Genomic DNA, 20,766 nt, shown 5'->3' with positions numbered 1-20,766 from the left:
GCATGTATCCACCTTTCCAACACAGAACTGCAAAATATTAACAGCTTTAGGAAACAAGACAGAAAATGTAAAGTTACAAGCATGCAATCTTACTACCTTACTACCATAGATAACTATGATCAAATGCAATTTTTTTTGTGGTTGAGAAATAAATAGTAAATTGTATTCTTGGAATGGACTTTTTCAGACAGTTTAAGGCAGACTACAGCCTGGGTAGTGGTTAATGCTACTTGCAGGTTGATTGTTTTGCTTTGCTATAGGGCGCTAAAGCAATTAAGTTCATATTTGGTCATGTCAGAACCTTAGAAAACTAAGACGAAAAAGGAGTTAAAAGCGACTATACTTTAACCCTAATCAACGGAAGGAAAGATGGCTAAAAGCAAGGGCTTCCTCTTAAAGAAAGATCCACAAAATACACTATAGAGACAACAGAGGTCCTGGACTATACATTAGATGTCCTTTGCCATATTGCTACGACGAATAAAAAGTAAAATACGGTCAACAGCCCACACGTCATTCTCTAAAATGGCCAATAACTCAGATGGCAAATGTACAGTAGAATGCAAGTGGTTAGAAAATGGGCATTCGGTCAGGAAATAGCGAACTGTCAAAAGTTGATGATAGTGAGCACAAAGTAGTGGGGGATCACGGCTTAAGATATGATGATTGCTAAAAAGGTAGTGCCCAATACGCAGTCTAGCTAAAATGATCTCCTATGGAGGAAGGGCGAAACGAGGTTGGGCAGGCAGCTGGGAGAGGTTTAATTTCCTGGAGCTCGATGCAGTGAAGGGAAGACCAGTGGTGACGACAAAATGAGACCATCTGCTGACAGACGACAACACAGATATAATCAGAAGAAATGGAAGAACTTGTGGGCCAAGGTACGAGGATTGCAGCCTTTGGCATAGGCGTCAGCAGCCTCATTTCCCATCAGACTGACGTGGCCAGGGACCCACATAAACATCACATTGGCTCCCTCAATAGAATCGCTAGATGTACTGTGTGGCCTGATACAGGGCAAAGAGCTCTGCTGTATTTAGTGAGCAGTGTCCAGAAGCCAATACCATAAATGGTCGGTACCAATGATGAAGTCACACCTGACACCAAAGTCAGTCTGAGCCATCAGTGTACACAAAGATACTATCGCTAAGTTTTGTGCAAAGATCGAGAAACTTACAACAGATGGAATCTGGAGTAGTGTCCTTAGGAAGTGAATGAAGTCCAAGGTGAACATGGGCCACGGCACGAAGCCAAGGGGGTGAAGGGTTCACACACTTTGGGAAACTGGCAGACAGCTTGAAGATACGCTGCCAGAGCAATAGCCAAAAGCAAACTCCAGGAGGTAAGAGAGAAGAGTGATGCACCCGATACTGGAAATCAAAGGGGTCATCAAAGAAGGAGGGGTAGCATGGGTGGCTAGGCATGACAAGCAAACTGCCTGCATATCTGCTGAGTAGAGCATCACATTCGTCTGACAGTGTAGCTCGGCAGCTTCTGCATACCTACTCTCAATTTGGTTAGTGTAAAAGGTATCAGTGGACAAATGGATGCCACGATGGTGCTAGTACTGAGGCGGCATTGGAGGGACAGACGTGCAGATGCATAAACGAAAGAAACTCAAATCCACTGAGATAGACATTGAAGTTTCATGTGACATTGAGGAAGATTCATTACCTGGAGTGAGCATAAAATGATACTTGGATCCTTCTAATGCTCACCAGACTCATCTCATGATGTAACCAAAAGTTTCAGAAAAAAATATCAGTTCACATATACGTCAGTTCACGATTCATACTGCAATCATGTTGCGAACTGTTGCTGTATGTGCTTCACTGCAACCTCCAACTCGGTCCGTTACTGTGTGCTAAGATGCAGTGAACATATGGTTCAAGTAGAGTATGACTGGTCCCTGACAGTATCATGGGAGCAGGTTAAGCCTGCATATGTGTTTCCTACAGACATGCTTACTCAACAGCAAGAGAAGAGGGCTGCCGATTACGACCCTCCCCCCCCCCCCCCCCCTCCCCCGACAAGGAGGCACAGCATCGGCAGCTGAGCCAACTCCAACATTTCAAGCAGAACTGCAAACGATGACAGGAGGTCCACTGACATATGCAAGAGTAACTTGTCAAGTATGACATAAGATGGCACACATTCCTTGGTTTCCACTATACCACAGGCAGAGGCTGTGTTGTTGGAGACTCCATTTAAGGACAGCAAATGAAGTGTTAATAATTCTTTAGCCAAACAGCTGAGATGTTTGTTCTCAACAGCTGAGTTGTTTCTTGGCAGAGCAGTTTATCGACTGCCAATTTAGTTTTCACTCATGAAGAAGAGAGATAAAATTAATTACTATTCAGCATTTGATAGTGTTTTGATCTATAACATTAATTATGAGTTACGTCTATGGCCCTGTCCACAGGCAATGTTGTGTCCTGGCAAGTGTCTGGGCACATCACATTGGTGCAGGCAGATATTTGCATGTGAACAGGAAATTTGCACAGATAAGATGTGTGAGCAAACTACGAAGTTGGAAATTTGAGCGAATCTGAGGGTTGAAATGACATCTATACAGAGAAGCTGGAGCGTGTGTACATGAGAACGACGTATGTTGTTGTTGTTGTGGTTTTCAGTCCTGAGACTGGTTTGATGCAGCTCTCCATGCTACTCTATCCTGTGCAAGCTTCTTCATCTCCCAATATCTACTGCAACCTACATCCTTCTGAATCTGCTTAGTGTAGTCATCTCTTGGTCTCCCTCTACGATTTTTATCCCCCACACTGCCCTCTAATACTAAATTGGTGATCCCTTGATGCCTCAGAACATGTCCTACCAACCGATCCCTTCTTCTGGTCAAGTTGTGCTACAAACTTCTCTTCTCCCCAATCCGATTCAACACTTCCTCATTAGTTATGTGATCTTCCCATCTAATCTTCAGCATTCTTCTGTAGCACCACATTTCGAAAGCTTCTATTCTCTTCTTGTCCAAACTTCACTTCCATACATGGCTACACTCCATACAAATACTTTCAGAAACGACTTCCTGACCATTAAACCTATACTCGATGTTAACAAATTTCTCGTCTTCAGAAACGCTTTCCTTGCCATTGCCAGTCTACATTTTATATCCTCTCGACTTCGACCATCATCAGTTATTTTGCTTCCCAAATAGCAAAACTCCTTTACTACTTTAAGTGTCTCATTTCTTAGAATGTATATCTGACGCTAAAACTTGTTTGAGTCAGCTGTTTATTCAGTCAGGTGTTCTCGTCTGTGTGTGCATAGCAAATTTTAAAATGGCAGATACATGTGAGTGTACCCGGAGGATTGCTAGCATACTTTCTGTAAGTACTGTCGTACACCATAATTTAATATGAGTTATGAGAGCATAGCAACATAAAGTGATAATTGAAGATCTTGGAAGAGCGCCTTAAGGAACATGCCTATTATTACACTTATTTTACACCCTAATGTAGTATGTGTTTAACTAGAAGAATTGTTTCAGAGATGAAGTGTAGAATTCACTACCACAATACTGCAAGTAAGTCTTTCCAGATACACGGGACGGCATTTTATATTCTGATACAAAAGTTGCTGGTAGAAGGTAGGGAACTGGAAATCTCCGCTTAGAAACAAACTTAATTATATCTCATTGGCCATGTATATAATTCCTAAGAATATACTGTGTCTCAGCTGTAAAAATATTGTCTGCAACTTGGCAGAACTGAGGTACAGTACTTTACTTGCTTCCTTGAAATCATCCTCTAGGACAGCGTAAATAGCTTCATGTGTTGCAAGTGAATGCTTATTTTCGGAACTGCACTGCAGTAACAAATTCTAGACACTTGTAACTTCTATTGCCAGTGACCTCAGCGGCACCGCCTCCCATGTTGCGAAATTTCTCTCCACATACAAGTTTCATATACTTGGAGTAACGAATGTCAAAATATGAATACACTTTTCTAAATCCAGACGCATCTAACTACGATAGTCGTCGAGTTCGTTCTACAACTCGTGAAATAAATTTACGTGCGATAACGCCTTCAATTAAGGAGCCACTGTGTTGATCTGTCTAGCAACACAGTTTGCAAACGCAAGATCATAATGAAATTTATTCCATTTCTGAATAAATGAAATAGACCTTGAGGTTACGCAAGTGTGCTGGCTTGGCATTGAAATTTGTGTTCTACACCAACAGATGGTGGACGAGCAGTAGATCGGAACTTGCGTCCTGTATACATATTAGTTTTGCTGCGATCATGCATGCACAGAATTATGCGGAGATATGTGCGCAGGCAGATCGTTGCGTAATTACCTGATTCTAGTATCGCAGGCTGTATGCACTTTGGGCAGAGATATTCTGTAAAGTCCAAATAGAAGAAAAATTATTGTGACGAAGTTTTATCTCTCCGAATGCCGGGTTTAGAGTGTGAGAGAGTGGGGAGTGGGAGGTATGAATAACAAAGCGATGGATGTTCCAAATAGTTTACCAGATACTCAGCAGAGTGATGGAATTAATTATAGTCAAGATATTGTTGATAATAATAGCTGGGGTAGGCTGTATGCCACAAGAAAGCAGTTTACCACTATTGGTAAGGCTAACATTTCGTTTTCAGTGTTTTTGTCACTTCAAATTTGTTTTGCTTCTATCATCTTATTGACGTAGGAATACTTTGTTTCATGTCTTTCCTTAAGTTTTTAAAACTGAGTGCTATATGCAGGTATCTTATGTTTGCTTTTAATTTTGTTATTGTGCAAAGGCATATTAGTATATTTATTGTAAAAACAGTGAGTGTGTGGATGTAGTAGTCGTACACAACAAGATTGTTAAATAGTTAACAGAAAATGTATAGTCGAAAATATGAAGGCATTCATTGTTTAGTGGTCGCATTTGGCTTTTTATTCAGAATGTTCGTACGTATATTTCTTCATCGGGGTCTTGCACTCTTGTTTATGTGTCGAAGTGGATAGCAAGTTACATTTTTCTTGAAATTTGTTTAACGATCTAGACCTAAGTTAAATGCCATACATAGCTTCCAAGCTCTTTCGCTAGAACGACCCTCAAGTGTTTCATGGCTTGAAAGATCCAGCTTCATGCCGCTTCAGTCATGGTTGCTTAATTCATCTAATTACACATCTTCCAGTGAATCTCATGGTGCATTTGTCCAAGGTGTTATTTGGTTTCTTTCAAGTTTTGTTTAATTATTTATGTCTACATAGTGAGTTGGCATTGACACGAAGCCTTGATGATGCATCTGCTCTACAGCATAGTCAAAGGTTGGAAAGTGATAATTTGGTTTGAGAGTTGCCAAATACAGTTAATGTGAATGCAAAATAAACGTTGTTCTAACAGACTGCCCTGTAATGTAGTGTGGTGTGACCCATGTTCTGCACGATAAATTCAGAAAAGCTAAATTAGAACTTGTACAAGTATTACAGTATATTGATACATGTTGTGTACATATACGTAGACCTAAATTTTGAAAGGTGCAGAGAGACTCCACCACGTAATCCTTTTCTTCTCATGGCGTTACAGGCTTGCTTACATCTTAGCCTCCTTCATTCTCCACTCCCCAGCACAATTCTCCATTATCTTCTACTCTGACACATTTCATATCTTCCTTCTTTCTTTTATCTTTTGAGGCCTTCCTGTCTGTTTTCTTGTTCTTGCAGTGTCCATCCTAGAGACAAGTCCGAGCAAAGCTATTTCCTACTTTTTAGTAATCTTACAATGTCGCACCTCATATAGGACGGCCCAGATTAGTGTTCAGTCAAACCATTGCTATTCTGAATTACCCCATGGATATTTTGCAGAACTTTACCTTCAAATATTCTGAGCTACTTTTCACCGGTACTCCTTAGTGCACATTTTTCATGTCCGTAGGCTACAGTTGGCCTTTGTAAATTTGCAGTTGCAGCTGTCTGTTTAAATACCTAAAGGCCAACAATCTCTTCGGTGTTAAACATGTGAGAGTGTCTGTTATCCCTTGCAGTGTGCAGTTTTATTTCAGTTGACATGGAATTTGTCATATTAATATTAGATCCCAGGTAGTCAAAATTATGCACATGTTCAAAATTGAAACCTGCTGCTGATAGTTAATCCAGGTTAGCTTTCTTCCCAGTGAAAATCAAGTACTTAGCCTTCATTTTATTAAAAGCAGGCTTCTAAGTATTGCTACTCTTTTTTTTCCAGTTCACCCATTGTTCTCTGTAGTGAAACTCTTCTACTAATTATTGCTGCATTGTCAGCACATGCACATATCTAGTTTTACATTGTGCCCATGTAACCAGATATTTCAAGCTTTTCAATTTCTACTCAAAGAGTTGCATTAAAGAGCTTTGTATGGAGGGTGTCCCCTTGTCTGTCTACTTTACGAATTCTAAACCATTTAGTGAGTTCTCCATCCACTCACACTGCAGCCTTGGAACCAGCCAATGTTGCTTACTTTGGTGAAGCATACTTAGTCCACTCTTCTGGGATTCTTTCCTGATTTCAAATAAAACTGATAAGTTTGTGGATTCACTTATTGAGAACAGTTCCTCCATTTTTAACAGTTCTGCAGTTATTCCATTGAGTCTTGGTACTTTGTAGTTTTTTAAGACTGTGCACTACCTTCTGTACTTCCTGTGTTGTGGTTTCATCTGGGTCATTCCACATCAAGGGGACCAGGGGTCCCCACTCGACCTTCTCCAAATCTGATGAAATTAGGTGTGGAGGTTCTGTATGGTCTCTGGTGGCTACATAACAAATTTCAGTTTATTATCTTCAGTGGTTGAATTCTCAAGGGATTTTAAAGGGAGGCAACTCACCTCTGCATCATGTACGGAGGTGCAAATGTGCCAACTTTGATAGGCTTTTTTAAAAGTTCTATCAAACATTTGGTCATTTGCTTTAATATACGCAGACAACGTTTTATGTTGAATCCCACCATGGCAAAAATTAAGGATTTAGCCTTATAGATACAAGCCTCTAAAGGGGCTACAAAATTTGTCGCTCTATTCTGAGAGCCATAGTTTGACCGATCACTGCTACCTTTCATATGAACGAATCACACCAAAACTTCAGCGGGTTATTCATATCTATGATGTCTGTATATCGACCACATTTATTAACATTGTGTGCCCAGATTGAAAGATATGCATCAGTGAAGTTAGCCAAAATTTTCTAATTGCAAATTTTAGGGTATTTTTGGGGGCAGTATCTCAACTACATTTTCTTCAATCCTCTTTTTCTTGCTATAGCTGGAAAAGTTATGCTTTAAGCTTTCAAAGAAATATTGTTTAATTTCTGGATTTTCAGTTTAATGAGTAAGAATACATTTCAAAAGTTATTATCTTAACACTTCGAGAAGATTGAAAAGTCATATATTTTGCTCATTAAGTCCCTTAATTATTTTTATTCATGTGTATAAGTCAGTTTCAAACATTAATTTAGCACGACATATAAACAAGTATAGTACAAAATACAGGGAATTAGCAGAACAAAAATATTAAAGAGACAGTTCCTTTTTTGGTTAAGCACTTCTACAATTTTTTCAATGACAGAATGTGTATAACTGTATTGTCATCCTAGTGATGATGTTGTGATGGGGCTTCTAAAGTCATGAAGATATGTTGCTAAGGAATCCAGCAGGTATCTTTAGCAGTCGGCTAGTGGAAGGAATGAACATGACCTTGTAAGTGCGTAAAGCTGATGAGGAAGTCTTGTTGTCCAAGTGAAACTTCATATGTTCTAGTCCACCGAAAGTTGCCATACATAACAAGTACTTCGAACTGAGACTCCTGGAATTTCTTCATCCGCTTCGAAGGCATTAACTGTGAATGCTGTAGCATCATTAAAAACTCTGCTTACTTTGAGCTGATTACAATTAATGGATTTTCTCTTGTTCCAGATACCGTATATCCCATGGTGAACCTCGTTTCTTGATCTGGGCGGATTTTTTCAATTTCATATTTTGGTTCATAAAAAAGCTTTATGCGTGGAATATATCATATGGAGTCAGTATTTGGTTATCTAAGGCCCTCTGCAGAATAGCGCAGGCTCAAGTCCTTTTGCTGTTCCCCCAATGCTGTCGCAGGGCAATTCACCGTGGCTTGTTTTAAAAAAATCCATTTGGCGGTAATACCAAAATCCTTTTCGTGCAGGCATAAATTGATGAAATTTTTGAAATTCTTATATTAAACAGCTGAAGCATCACTAAAGTAATTAATGTTCTTAATGTTTTAAGTCTTTGTCTTTAAATATGCTATCAACTTTATTTGAAAAGTGTGGACAACAGTGACAGAACAGTCACTGACCAAATGAATGCTAATACTCTGACATTCTTTGCCATCAAAATAGACATCAGATGGATGAAATGTGGCATGACTATTCTCCCAGTGGAATCCTTTCACTCTATCCTGAACAACAAATGAATATTTCTCAGCAAAATCTATCAATATAATTAATTCATTTTCTGCAAGATTTCTTTTTAGCTGCTTAAGATATAAACTTTGGTGTTCTGACACAGTGATGGCTTCTTAAACGGGTAATTTTCAGAATCAATACCTCCATGAAATCTTCAACAGTTCTCTGGCAAGTCTCCAATGTGTGTTTGCCAAAATGGATCCATTGCTTGTATTACATTATTTCTTCAGGGTCATAGTCTTTAAAAGACTCTTCAAGAAAAGCCTCTAGTCGCATTTTTCATAGACATTCCTCGCAAGGTTGCAGCATACAATTTTTTTGATTACAAACTGCATACAGTTTCTTCATCAATTTTTTGTACTCATCTTAATTTGACATTTTGATGAATTGCCCATACACATATTGAATGTGATCCAGAAGCACCAGCTTTACTACACCATTTTGGCCTGAGCTCACAAAATTTTGATACGCTTAGTTCATTTCCATATTGCTTACAATAAGCAATGAACATTTCTTGAAGGCTACAAAGGAGCAGGCATTTCTCTCCTCGTGAATCTTTCCCCATTTATTCTTACTGCAACACAGTCCTTTTTCCCTTGGCATAAACGAGAAAACTCCTCATCTTCAGAGTAAGTGAGTACATTTTATTTCACCAATGAGTTTTTTCCTCTCTTCGGTTTGCAGGTGTTGCCAAAATCCATCTTCCATCTTTAGTTTCCAACCCTTCTTCACCGTTTTAGTTGAAGCAGCAAATTATTTTGCCATTTTTTCAGCAGTACAGCTGTTTGGGGCCAGGGTCAAAATTTGAAAATTGCTGCTGTTGCTTGAAGTCTGAAGTATAATCTTAAGTTAAGCAATTAATATGTCGGTTCAATGGAAGCTTTCGATTCCACCCGTCGGCTTTGACCCACGACAGCACGGAGTTTAGTTCGTGAGTGTGGATATTTGTAGGTGTCATTTAGATGTGGTCGATGGTGCTCTCTAGTGGTGTGTTTATGGGTTGCATGTTATGTGGTGTATTGGGTTTAGTTGCGTGTTAGTCTTTGACGCGTTCGGTATTGCTGTTGACTGTGTGTTTACAGGAATGTTTTTCAGTGAGTTAACAATTTAGTTTTGGTTGTATTTTTGTAGTTATTGTAGTGTTGTTTGCTGTTCGTCGTTTGTGAATTAAAAATTAAATTACTTTGTTTACACCTTTGTTAGGTATGGATATGACTGACAAATTGAACAGAACGTGTTTGTGTGCACCACAGATGGGGGACAGTGCTTTGTCCTACATAAAGTTTCTCCAGCTTTTTGGGCTGTTGGTTGAAGGGGTGAAGTGCCTCTGTCTGTCAGGAGGAAATGAGATTGACGAAAATTCCAATGTCTGGGACCAGGTACGGCTACATGTGGAGGTGCCATAGGGATAACCTATGGCGCTCTATAAGGCAAGGTTCCTGGTTCGAGAAGTCTAGGTTGGGCATGCAAGAAATTGTGTTCATGACTTATTTTTGTTGTAGATCCTCTCACAGTTTCTGTGCGCATGAGATTGGTGTGAGAGAGAGGACTGTGCTTGATTGGTTTTAATTTTGTCGTGAACTGTGTTCATAGTATATTAAGTACAGGGTAAGTTGCGGGGCCTAGGGGGGTGGTGGTGGTGGTGGTGGTGGAGGTTGATGAATCGCAGTTTGGGAGGAAGTAGTATGGAAGGCGTGTTTCATTGTTGTATGGATGTGGGGGGGGGGGGGGGGTTGTATCAGGGGTGGTTTTACAGAATCTGTATTTAGTGTTTTCTAGGGCAGGCGTAAAGGGAATTAGTGGGATTAAGTGAAGATTTCACAGAAGATGGGAGTACCATAATTTGATGCGTTTTCATCTTGTAGGAGGTTGGGTGAGCAGGGGTACAATCATTTAGTAGTAAATCATAGTGTTGATTTATTTATTTGGCATCCAATAGATCACACATGTGATAAAGGATTTGTCATTTGATTACACGTGACACATAACACCACATACACATAATAAATGGACAAACATATACAAACAGCAAAACAAATTACATATACATAGTACATAAGTAGTGTACAAGAACTTATTACACAAAAACAAAAGTACGTGCTCATGATAAACAATTATAGATCATGAACTATGCCTTATACACAAAACGTATTACAGATATTTAACAGATTTTTCATAAGTACCATAATTACGAAGTTGAAAATGTAGTTAAATTAGTTTGAATTTTTAAAAAATAAGTACAGGTTTCAGTCCACAGTCTGAGACACGTATTCATTTACAATGTAGTAGCATTTTTCCATCAAGTATATTTTTTACTTCACACTTGTAATTATTTTTGCCTTTCAATTCTTTAATTTGAGATGGAAGTGCATTTAAAAGCTTTATTCCTAAAGGGCTAACATGTTTCTGACTACTAGTTTTTGCTACATAGGGAATGTGGAAGTATTGTGATCATGGTAGCTTGAGTTGGTTTGGAGATCAGTTAGTTTTACTGATCATTTCCAGGCATTTAAAAATATATATCGATGGTATTGTCAATGTTTTTAGTTGTCTGAATAAGGGTCTACAGTGAGTTTGTGTTGGGCTGTGTGTCATGATACGAATAGCTCTTTTTTGCATAATAAAAATGTCATTTAGTCTTGACCTGGTTTTTCCTCAAAAACTTATGCCACAGTTTGCAACTGATTGGAAATAACTAAAGTACACCGCTCTAATACATTCCTTGCTACGTACCTTGGATATTATTCTTAAAGCAAAACAAGCTGAGCTAAGTTTCTGAGTAAGATATACATTGTGTTCATTCCAGCTTAAATCGTGGTTAATTCACATTCCCAGAAACTTTGTGGTGCACACTTTTTCTATTTGTTTGTATCCAGCATAAGGCACACATTTTCCCCTTGGCACTTGCTTCCATACTGTATACAGTTTGTTTTCTTTGTATTTAATGTCAGCTTATTTGAATAAAACCATGGCTGTATGTATGAGAGCATTTTTTTTCTGCTGTAGTACACAATGATTCTTTTATATCACTAATTATGATACTAGTGCCATCTGCAACTAGTAGAGTTCTGGCTGAGCTGTCTGGAGCCTGTATATCATTGATGTAAATTAGAAATAACAATGGGCCCAGAATGCTGCCCTGTGGAACACCTATTTCAATTTGTTTTGGTTCAGATATGAGTTTAAAATTGTGAAGATTGTTGGATGACCTCAGCTCAACAACTTGTGACCTGTTTTGCAGATAAGATTCAAATAATTTTTTTAACAGTACCTCTGATGCCTATTGCTTCAAGTTTCCCTAGTAACATTACATGGTTCACAGTATCAAAAGGCTTTGGATAAACCTAGATTAATTCAAACGACCCATTTATTTGACTCCAAATTTCTTACTATTTTTGTTGTGTAGTCCAATATGGCTGTTTATGTACTGTGACCTGTTCGAAAACCACGTTGACTGTTATTTATTAATTTATGTTTTTCTAGATATTTTGTAACCCTGATTTTCATTAATTCCTCAAGTATTGTTGGATAAGGCTGGGAGGAGAGATATAGGTCGGTAATTTTCTATTTTATGTCTGTCACCATTTTTGTATAGAGGTATCACTTCAGAGATTTTAAGTTTATCTGGAAATATCTCTTCACTAAGGGACAAGTTTGTTATGTGCACTATAGGTTTGATAATGTATGGAGCAATTTTCTGAATTATTGCTACAGGTACATCAACCAACCCAGAGGACAATTTGGATTTCAAGCATTTAATGACTTTTAGAACTTCATGCTCATCTGTTGGGATTGCCATCATGCTGGTATTTACCATTGGATTCGTCACTGTTGGTTGTTGCTTAAATTTACTACTTACAGTAAGGGGAATATTTACAAAATAATTGTTTATATAGTTTGCCTCCCCCCATGAACCATGGACCTTGCCGTTGGTGGGGAGGCTTGCGTGCCTCAGTGATACAGATAGCCGTACAGTAGGTGCAACCACAACGGAGGGGTATCTGTTGAGAGGCCAGACAAATGTGTGGTTCCTGAAGAAGGGCAGCAGCCTTTTCAGTAGTTGCAAGGGAAACAGTCTGGATGATTGACTGATCTGGCCTTGTAACAATAACCAAAACAACCTTGCTGTGCTGGTACTGCGAACGGCTGAACGCAAGGGGAAACTACGGCCGTAATTTTTCCCGAGGGCATGCAGCTTTACTGTATGATTAAATGATGATGGCGTCCTCTTGGGTAAAATATTCCGGAGGTAAAATAGCCCCCATTCGGATCTCCGGGTGGGGACTACTCAAGAGGATGTCATTATCAGGAGAAAGAAAACTGGCGTTCTACAGATCGGATTGTGAAATGTCAGATCCCTTAATCGGGCAGGTAGGTTAGAAAATTTAAAAAGGGAAATGGATAGGTTAAAGTTAGATATAGTGGGAATTAGTGAAGTTCGGTGGCAGGAGGAACAAGACTCCGGATCAGTTGACTACAGGGTTATAAATACAAAATCAAATATGGGTAATGCAGGAGTAGGTTTAATAATGAATAGGAAAATAGGAGTGTGGGTAAGCTACTACAAACAGCATAGTGAACACATTATTGTGGCCGAGATAGACACAAAGCCCACTCCTACTACAGTAGTACAAGTTTATATGCCAACTAGCTGTGCAGATGATGATGAAATTGATGAAATGTATGATGAAATAAAAGAAATTATTCAGATAGCGAAGGGTGACAAAAATTTAATAGTCATGAATGACTGGAATTCGGCAGTAGGAAAAGGGAGAGAAGGAAACGTAGTAGGTGAATATGGATTATGGCTAAGAAATGAAAGAGGAAGCCGCCTAGTAGAATTTTGCACAGAGCACAACTTAATCATAGCTAACACTTGGTTCAAGAATCATAAAAGAAGGTTGTATACATGGAAGAATCCTGGAGATACTAAAAGGGATCAGATAGATTATATAATGGTAAGACAGATATTTAGGAACCAGGTTTTAAATTGTAAGACATTTCCAGGGGCAGATGTGGACTCGGACCACAATCTATAGGTTATGACCTGTAGATTAAAACCGAAGAAACTGCAAATAGGAGAGAACTTAAGGAGATAGGACCTGGATAAACTGAAAGAACCAGAGGTTGTACAGTGTTTCAGGGAGAGCATAAGGGAACAATTGACAGGAATGGGGGAAAGGAACACAGTAGAAGAATGGGTAGCTTTGAGGGATGAAGTAGTGAAGGCAGCAGAGGATCAAATTGGTAAAAAGACGAGGGGGGTAACAGAAGAAATATTGAATTTAATTGATGGAAGGAGAAAATATAAAAATGCAATAAATGAAGCGGGTAAAAAGGAATACAAACGTTTCAAAATGAGATCGACAGGAAGTGCAAAATTACTAAGCAGGGATGGCTAGAGGACAAATGTAAGGATGTAGAGGCTTATCTCACTAGGGGTAAGATAGATACTGCCTACAGGAAAATTAAAGAGACCTTTGGAGAAAAGAGAACCACTTGTATGAACATCAAGAGCTCAGATGGAAACCCAGTTCTAAGAAAAGATGGGAAAGCAGAAAGGTGGAAGGAGTATATAGAGGGTCTATACAAGGGCGATGTACTTGAGGACAATATTATGGAAATGGAAGAGAATGTGGATGAAGATGAAATGGGAGATAAGATGCTGCGTGAAGAGTTTGACAGAGCACTGAAAGACGTGAGTTGAAACAAGGCCCCCGAAGTAGACAACATTCCATTGGAACTACTGACGGCCTTGGGAGAGCCAGTCCTGACAAAACTCTACTATCTGGTGAACAAGATGTATGAAACTGGCGAAATACCCGCATACTTCAAGAAGAATATAATTATTCCAATCCCAAAGAAAGCTGGTGTTCACAAATGTAAAAATTACCGAACAGTCAGTTTAATAAGCCACAGCTGCAAAATACTAACACAAATTCTTTACAGACGAATGGAAAAAGTAGTAGGTGCCGACTTCAGGGAAGATCAGTTAGGATTCTGTAGAAATGTTGGAACACGTGAGGCAATACTGACCTTACGACTTATCTTAGAAGAAAGATTAAGGAAAGGCAAACCTACATTTCTAGCATTTGTAGACTTAGAGAGAGGAATCTTTTGACAATGTTGACTGGAATACTCTCTCTCAAATTCTGAAGGTGGCAGGGGTAAAATACAGGGAGCGAAAGGCTATTTACAATTTGTACAGAAACCAGATGGTAGTTATAAGAAGGAAGTGAGACAGTGTTGTAGCCTCTCCCTGATGTTAATCTGTATATTGAGCAAGCACTAAAGGAAACAAAAGAAAAATTTGGAGTAGGTATTAAAATCCATGGAGAAGAAATAAAAACTTTGCGGTTCGCTGAAGACATTGTAATTCTCTCAGAGACAGCAAAGGACTTGAAAGAGCAGTTGAACGGAATGGATAGGATCTTGAAAGGAGGATAGAAGATGAACATCAACAAAATCATAACGAGGCTAATGGAATGTAGTCAAATTGTTGGGTGATGCTGAGGGAATTAGATTAGGAAATGAGACACTTAAAGTAGTAAAGGAGTGTTGCTATTTGGAGAGCAAAGTAACTGATTATGATCAAAGTAGAGAGGATATATTAATGGTCATGTAGCTGTTGCTGTGGCTGGGTCGTGCCTATAGGGAGAGCCCCCGTTTGGAGCTGGTGGCGCAATGGTAGATAGTTCACACATGAAGCTACTAAAACTTTCTCCTTTTGGTGGTATTAAGGCCCAAGAAGTCTCTTTAAATTGAAAGGTTTTGTACTATGCAACAAAGTATGATCTCAATGTATTCCTTTCCCTTGCGACGTCTTGGGATTAGATTATATTCAATTTTTGTTCCATAGACCCAAAAAATGAGATGATTCTCATGGCTGTGGAACATGTCAGAAAGTATAACATAAAACGTTTGAATATAATACTTACTACACTGCTCATTTGTCAGGAGATAGTCGAAATAGGTTAATACAATGCAGTAAACTGGAACAGCTAATATTTACACTGTCAGAATGAAACACTGTTATGAACTATTAATAAATTTATCACACACAAAATACCTAATCTTTACTGTTGTGACGAAGTGTTGTCAAAACTTAAATCTAACAGATATTTTTACTCAAGCTGGCTTAACAGTCTGTTAAGATATTCATCTATGGAGTAGGAGGAGTTGCATATCAAAAAGTCTTTCAAACTCTGTTTAAACTGTGTTTTATCTGAAAACAAGTTTTTTATGATTGCTAGCAATTTATTGAAAATGTAGGTTCCTGAATAATGTACCCCTTTTTGGACTAAGGAAGTGATTTTAGATTTTTATGTAGATTGTTCTTGTTCCTAGTATTGCTACTATGTATTGAGTTATTGGTTGGAAATAGAGATGTATTACTTTCAACAATTTTCATTAAGGAATAAATATACTGAGAAGTAGTGGTTAGAATACAAAGTTCCTTGAACATGTTTCTACAAGATGTTCTTCCACCAATGATTCTTATCACACGCTTTTGCACCATAAAACTTTTGCTCGGTTTGATGAGTTGCCCTAGAATATGATCCCATATGACAAAATAGAATGAAAGTATGCAAGTTTTTTTGTATTTATATCTCCTACATTTGACATCATTCTCATGGCAAATACAGACTTGTTTAGGCACTTAAGCAATTCTGTGGTATTCCCTTCCCAACTGAATTTATTATTGAGTTGTAATCCCAGAAATTTAACACTGGCAACATCTTCGATGTGCATGTCTTCAACATGTTATACTCATGCTGGAAGGAAATCTCTTACAGGTTCTGAACTGCATATAGTGGGTCTTCTCAAAGTTTAATGTCAGTGAATTACCTTTAAACCACATATTACTGTCAGTGAAAATTTGATTAACACTTATTTCTAAATCTGTACTTGACTTGCTACTTATTGCAATGTTTATCATCTGCAAACAAAACAAACTTAACATCTGGCAATGTAACAGATGAGAGGTCATTAATGTACACAGGAAAAAGCAATGGACCCGAGACGGAACCTTGGGGAACGCCACATGTAATTAATTCCCAATCAGATGAAGACTGACTGATTACTGCAAAGGTATTTCCAGATGACACCCTTTGTTTCCTGTTAGATAGATAAGACACCAACCATTTCGCAGCATTTCCGGTGGTGCCATAATATTCTGATTTACTTAAGAGAATGCTGTGGTTCACACAGTGAAAGGCTTTTGACAGGTCACAGAAAATGCCAGTAGCCTCCAATTTATTATCTAATGATTTAAGTATATTCTCACTGTAAGTGTAAATAGCTTTCTGTATATCAGAACCCTTCAGAAATCCAAACTGTGACTTGGACAATATATTATTTGCATTCACATGCTTGAAGAGACGCTTGAACACAACCTTTTCAAATATTTTTAAGAAAACCGGCAAAAGTTAAAATGGTTGATACTTTGATGGTATTTCCTTATACCCCTTCTTGTAAAGAGGCTTAACTTCAACATATTTTAGCCAGTCTGGAAATGTTCCACTGATAAGAGATTGATTACACAAATAACTTAAGGTAATAGAAATGAAGTACTTGTGTAAGAGGTTTGCAACACTACATGTACTTGTTACCATAGTCTCATTTGTTTTTAGAGTTATCTGTTCCTCTTCCTTTTTGGCCTCACCTGTCTCTGTCTTCATAATATCCCATACAGTTTTTATTTTGTTACCTGATGTAATTATCTTTTCCTCATAATAAAGTTGCTTCGATTTCTGGATTACTTGCTTCAATATTTTGCAGTATTCTTTGTAATACATTACAATTCTAACATTGGAGCTGTATCTAGATAGTACATACAGTCACCTTTTATTCTACATGATATCTTTATTCCTTATGTAATCCACAGTTTATTTTTTTTACTTCTGTATGATTTGAGTTACTTTTAGGGGAAAGCAATTTTCAAAAGTGGAGGCAACTTTATTAATGAATGAATGATTTGTATTTTCCATTTGAGTCAGACGCATTGTAAACATCTATACAGTCTTTGAGCAGTTTCCTGAATTTCTCAATTTCTGACTCTTTTTATTACCTTCCTGTACTCACATTTAATAGATTTTTTATCCTGACGAGTTCCAACATTTAGCACAAGATACTGCATGTCATGATCAGATAGCCCATTTACTATTGGTTTTGTGAAATGACTTTTTTCTTTAGATTTATCTACAAAGATATTACCAATAGCAGTCTCAGACCATTTACATATTGTAGTTGCAAAGTCCACAGTAGGAACTACATTGAATGATGCAGACTAGACAACAAGGAGTAAAATCCTTCCCTGATACCTGGTCTGTACCAGGACCGACAGCGACACCTTTTTGGTCACAAAGTCTTTATTTTCTGTGGAAAACATTGAAGACAAATATAGGAAAGTTAGAGCCATTCTAAGATGATGGGTGGTTCCCTCTTCATTAAAACATGGTTTCCTGCCCAGTCATAGGTGCTGCTCTCTTTTCAAAAGTTAGATAACATTCCCATGCTGTTACCCCAAACAAGTCAGTGTGACCCAGGGATCCTCCTGAAATCTGACAATCCCCCCAGGGGGCTCGCCATTCTTTAGTGGGTTCGTGCTTGGTTACCACGGGGCCCCAGCCTTTGCAGCATCTTTTCCCTTCCGTGCTGCACCTCTATCCTCTTGCTATTCTTTTTCCCCTCCCTTGGAGAACATGTCTGGGGTGTTATTGAGAATGTTCTGCATTGTCTGCTGCTGACATAAGAACAGTCTTATTGCTGTTTTTCATTCCCTTTTTCTTTCTTTGTTTCCCTTCTCCTCTTGTTCCTCTGCTTTGGCAATTGAGGTTCCTCTTTTTCTTCCTCCCTGTGCTCTCCTGAAGGCCAGCCCATGAGTCTGATGTGTAACGCATGAGTGGGTAACACGTAATTCCCAGCCTCAGATTGACAGGTAGGGTTCGCATGTATCCCCTGGTACAGGACAGGCCCAGGGAGGGGTGATTGCCTGATCTGCAGCCTTCCCAAATTGCCAATTTGTCCATCTGTCTGGTGTTCAGGTGTGACCTGAAATGTGAAGATCACCTCCATGTGAAGAGGGCCCCCAGTTGGAAGGAGCGTGCCATCAGTGATGCTGCCAATCTTGAGGACTTTTCTTGCAGTGAGCCGATCATCTGCACAATCAATGTCTACGAAACGTAAATGGAATGAGGCTAACAATTCAAACACCTTTCCAGCTGCACCACAGTTCCTTGTGTTCTCGTGTACTGGGATGGTCAGTCCTTTTCCATGGTAAATCTGTTTATTATTCAGAAAGGTGTTGATGTAATTTTCAGCTCTGTGAAATCCTGCTCTCCATAAAATGGCACTTTGCTTTTGGAGACTACTTCTGATAGCAACTGCTTGCTGCCACACTTCTCCATGGCTATCCTGTTCGTGTCAAGGCCCACAGAACTCTGAATTCTTCCCGTGGTGTTATTTGCACTAGGCTGCTTGACTGTCTGACCGAGGCCAAAATCCGGTCTTATCTCTGATCAGTGTGTCATTGCCATCCGTTGAATGACGAAAAAGGTAGATTCATCCTTAGTGGCCACCCGCATTCTTTTTTTTCTCACCTTTGTTAGTGATGCTTCTGTCCAAAATCAAAGTGAGCTATGAAATTATCACAGTCCGACCGAACATTCTGAACCAGATGCGCTGTTATCAGCGTCATTTTTTTCAACCACACTAGACTGTCTTGTTGACACACAGCCAAATGTGTAACCAGTGGTAGGGATGCGCACGAGGGCAATTGACCGCTTCCTCCTCCCTGCTGTATCAACTGCAGTGGTGGCTATGACGCTTTCTCTCAGGATTGTCCCGTGTATCTTGATGAGCGGTCTGTCCAAGAGACACGGGTAAAGGAAAAAGTGCCTTACGCAGTCACTCGTAAGCTATTGGCTAGTCGTAAACCCTGCGTTCTCCTGCCTGGCACCTATAGTTCCATGAAGGACATGGCCATGCAGACATGCGACCTCTAATTCAGCTCTGTGGTTGTGAAATCACCCAGTGTCAAGGTAGCATCGCCATTGCCCTGTCCAGCTGTGCAACAAGCCATCAAACTCTCACCTCAAGGGGCAAAGCCACCAGCTACACAACTGGTTGGCCGAAAAGGACAGGAGAAGTACTCCCGTGAAGGCTTCCTATGTCTCTCCAGCTAAACACCACCAGAGTCTTCCTCTGCTAACTGGAAAGGCTTGAAGAAGTCCACGAAAGGCAGACAGTCTTCTCCTTCACCAACTCGGAGGTCCTCTTTGATGGTGTTGCCATGATTAGATGGCTAGATCAAATAACTAATGAGGAAGTGTTGAATAGGATTGGGGAGAAGAGAAGTTTGTGGCACTACTTGACAAGAAGAAGGGATCGGTTGGTAGGACATGTTCTGAGGCATCAAGGGATCGCCAATTTAGTATTGGAGGGCAGCATGGAGGGTAAAAATCGTAGAGGGAGACCAAGTGATGAATAAACTAAGCAGATTCAGAAGGATGTAGGTTGCAGTATGTACTGGGAGATGAAGTAGCTTGCACAGGATAGAGTAGCATGGAGAGCTGCATCAAACCAGTCTCAGGGCTGAAGACCACAACAACAACCAAGACCAAAGGAACTTCAGATTGTCAATTGTAAATAGCATCCAGAATCAAGTTAAGTAAGGCTTATGATTGTTATTATTTTAATAAATGTTTGTGAAAATTAATAAAGTTCTGCTTAAAGTTGGTCACCGTCAATCTGCTACTCTAAGCGTGCAAGTGGCATTTCTATCATCTGACCTAACGGCAGAAGATAACATGCCATGATAAGACCACGAGACATATTGCTGACACTAGCCTACTTCGCTAGAGTGACAAGTCAAATAATCTGATGGTGTGTGTACCGAAGGTCTTACTATACGCACACTACACACTCCCTTCAGAATCTGAAGTAAAAGGAACACAAATATAACATGTACCATAATAACTGATACCTGATTTAAAAGTGTCAAACACAGATCCAGTTTTTGTCATCATGTAAATGATGAGTTAGCTGATTTCGTATGACCATTTTTGAGGTTTATTGATGCAAGTTCACTAGCTATATTAAGATGTAACTCAGCAGATAGAAGCTCACATACTAATTTCTGTTCTAGGATGATAATGACTGCCACAGCAATTTCACACCAGGTATCCTTTGTGGCAGGAGTAGACCTGGATCCACTACATGGAAATGTTCCACATAAGCAACTTAAACAACATGAAATGACCGATGTTGTACGTGGCTACCAATCATGTAGCCAGCTCCAAACTGAAAAATCCGCCACCTTTTAGAGTCGGCAGTCAGCACCTTATGTGGATGATGTT

General features: G+C 39.3%; 1 protein-coding gene across 1 annotated transcript in view; it reads left to right on the top strand.

Moving 5' to 3' along the window:
- Positions 1-4,351: 4,351 nt before the first annotated feature.
- The window catches only part of LOC126326589 (ovarian-specific serine/threonine-protein kinase Lok-like), a 158,880-nt gene continuing 142,465 nt past the window's right edge, over positions 4,352-20,766 (top strand). Inside the window, exon 1 of the mRNA XM_049995774.1 lies at positions 4,352-4,592. Within this exon, the coding sequence (XP_049851731.1) occupies positions 4,454-4,592 (139 nt within the window). The 5' untranslated portion in view covers positions 4,352-4,453. The remainder of the gene's footprint in view (positions 4,593-20,766) is intronic.

The sequence above is a fragment of the Schistocerca gregaria genome, chromosome 1, assembly GCF_023897955.1.
Source record: "Schistocerca gregaria isolate iqSchGreg1 chromosome 1, iqSchGreg1.2, whole genome shotgun sequence".
NCBI classification, from domain to species: Eukaryota; Metazoa; Arthropoda; class Insecta; order Orthoptera; family Acrididae; genus Schistocerca; species Schistocerca gregaria.
This window is presented reverse-complemented; position numbering and strand designations above follow the sequence as displayed.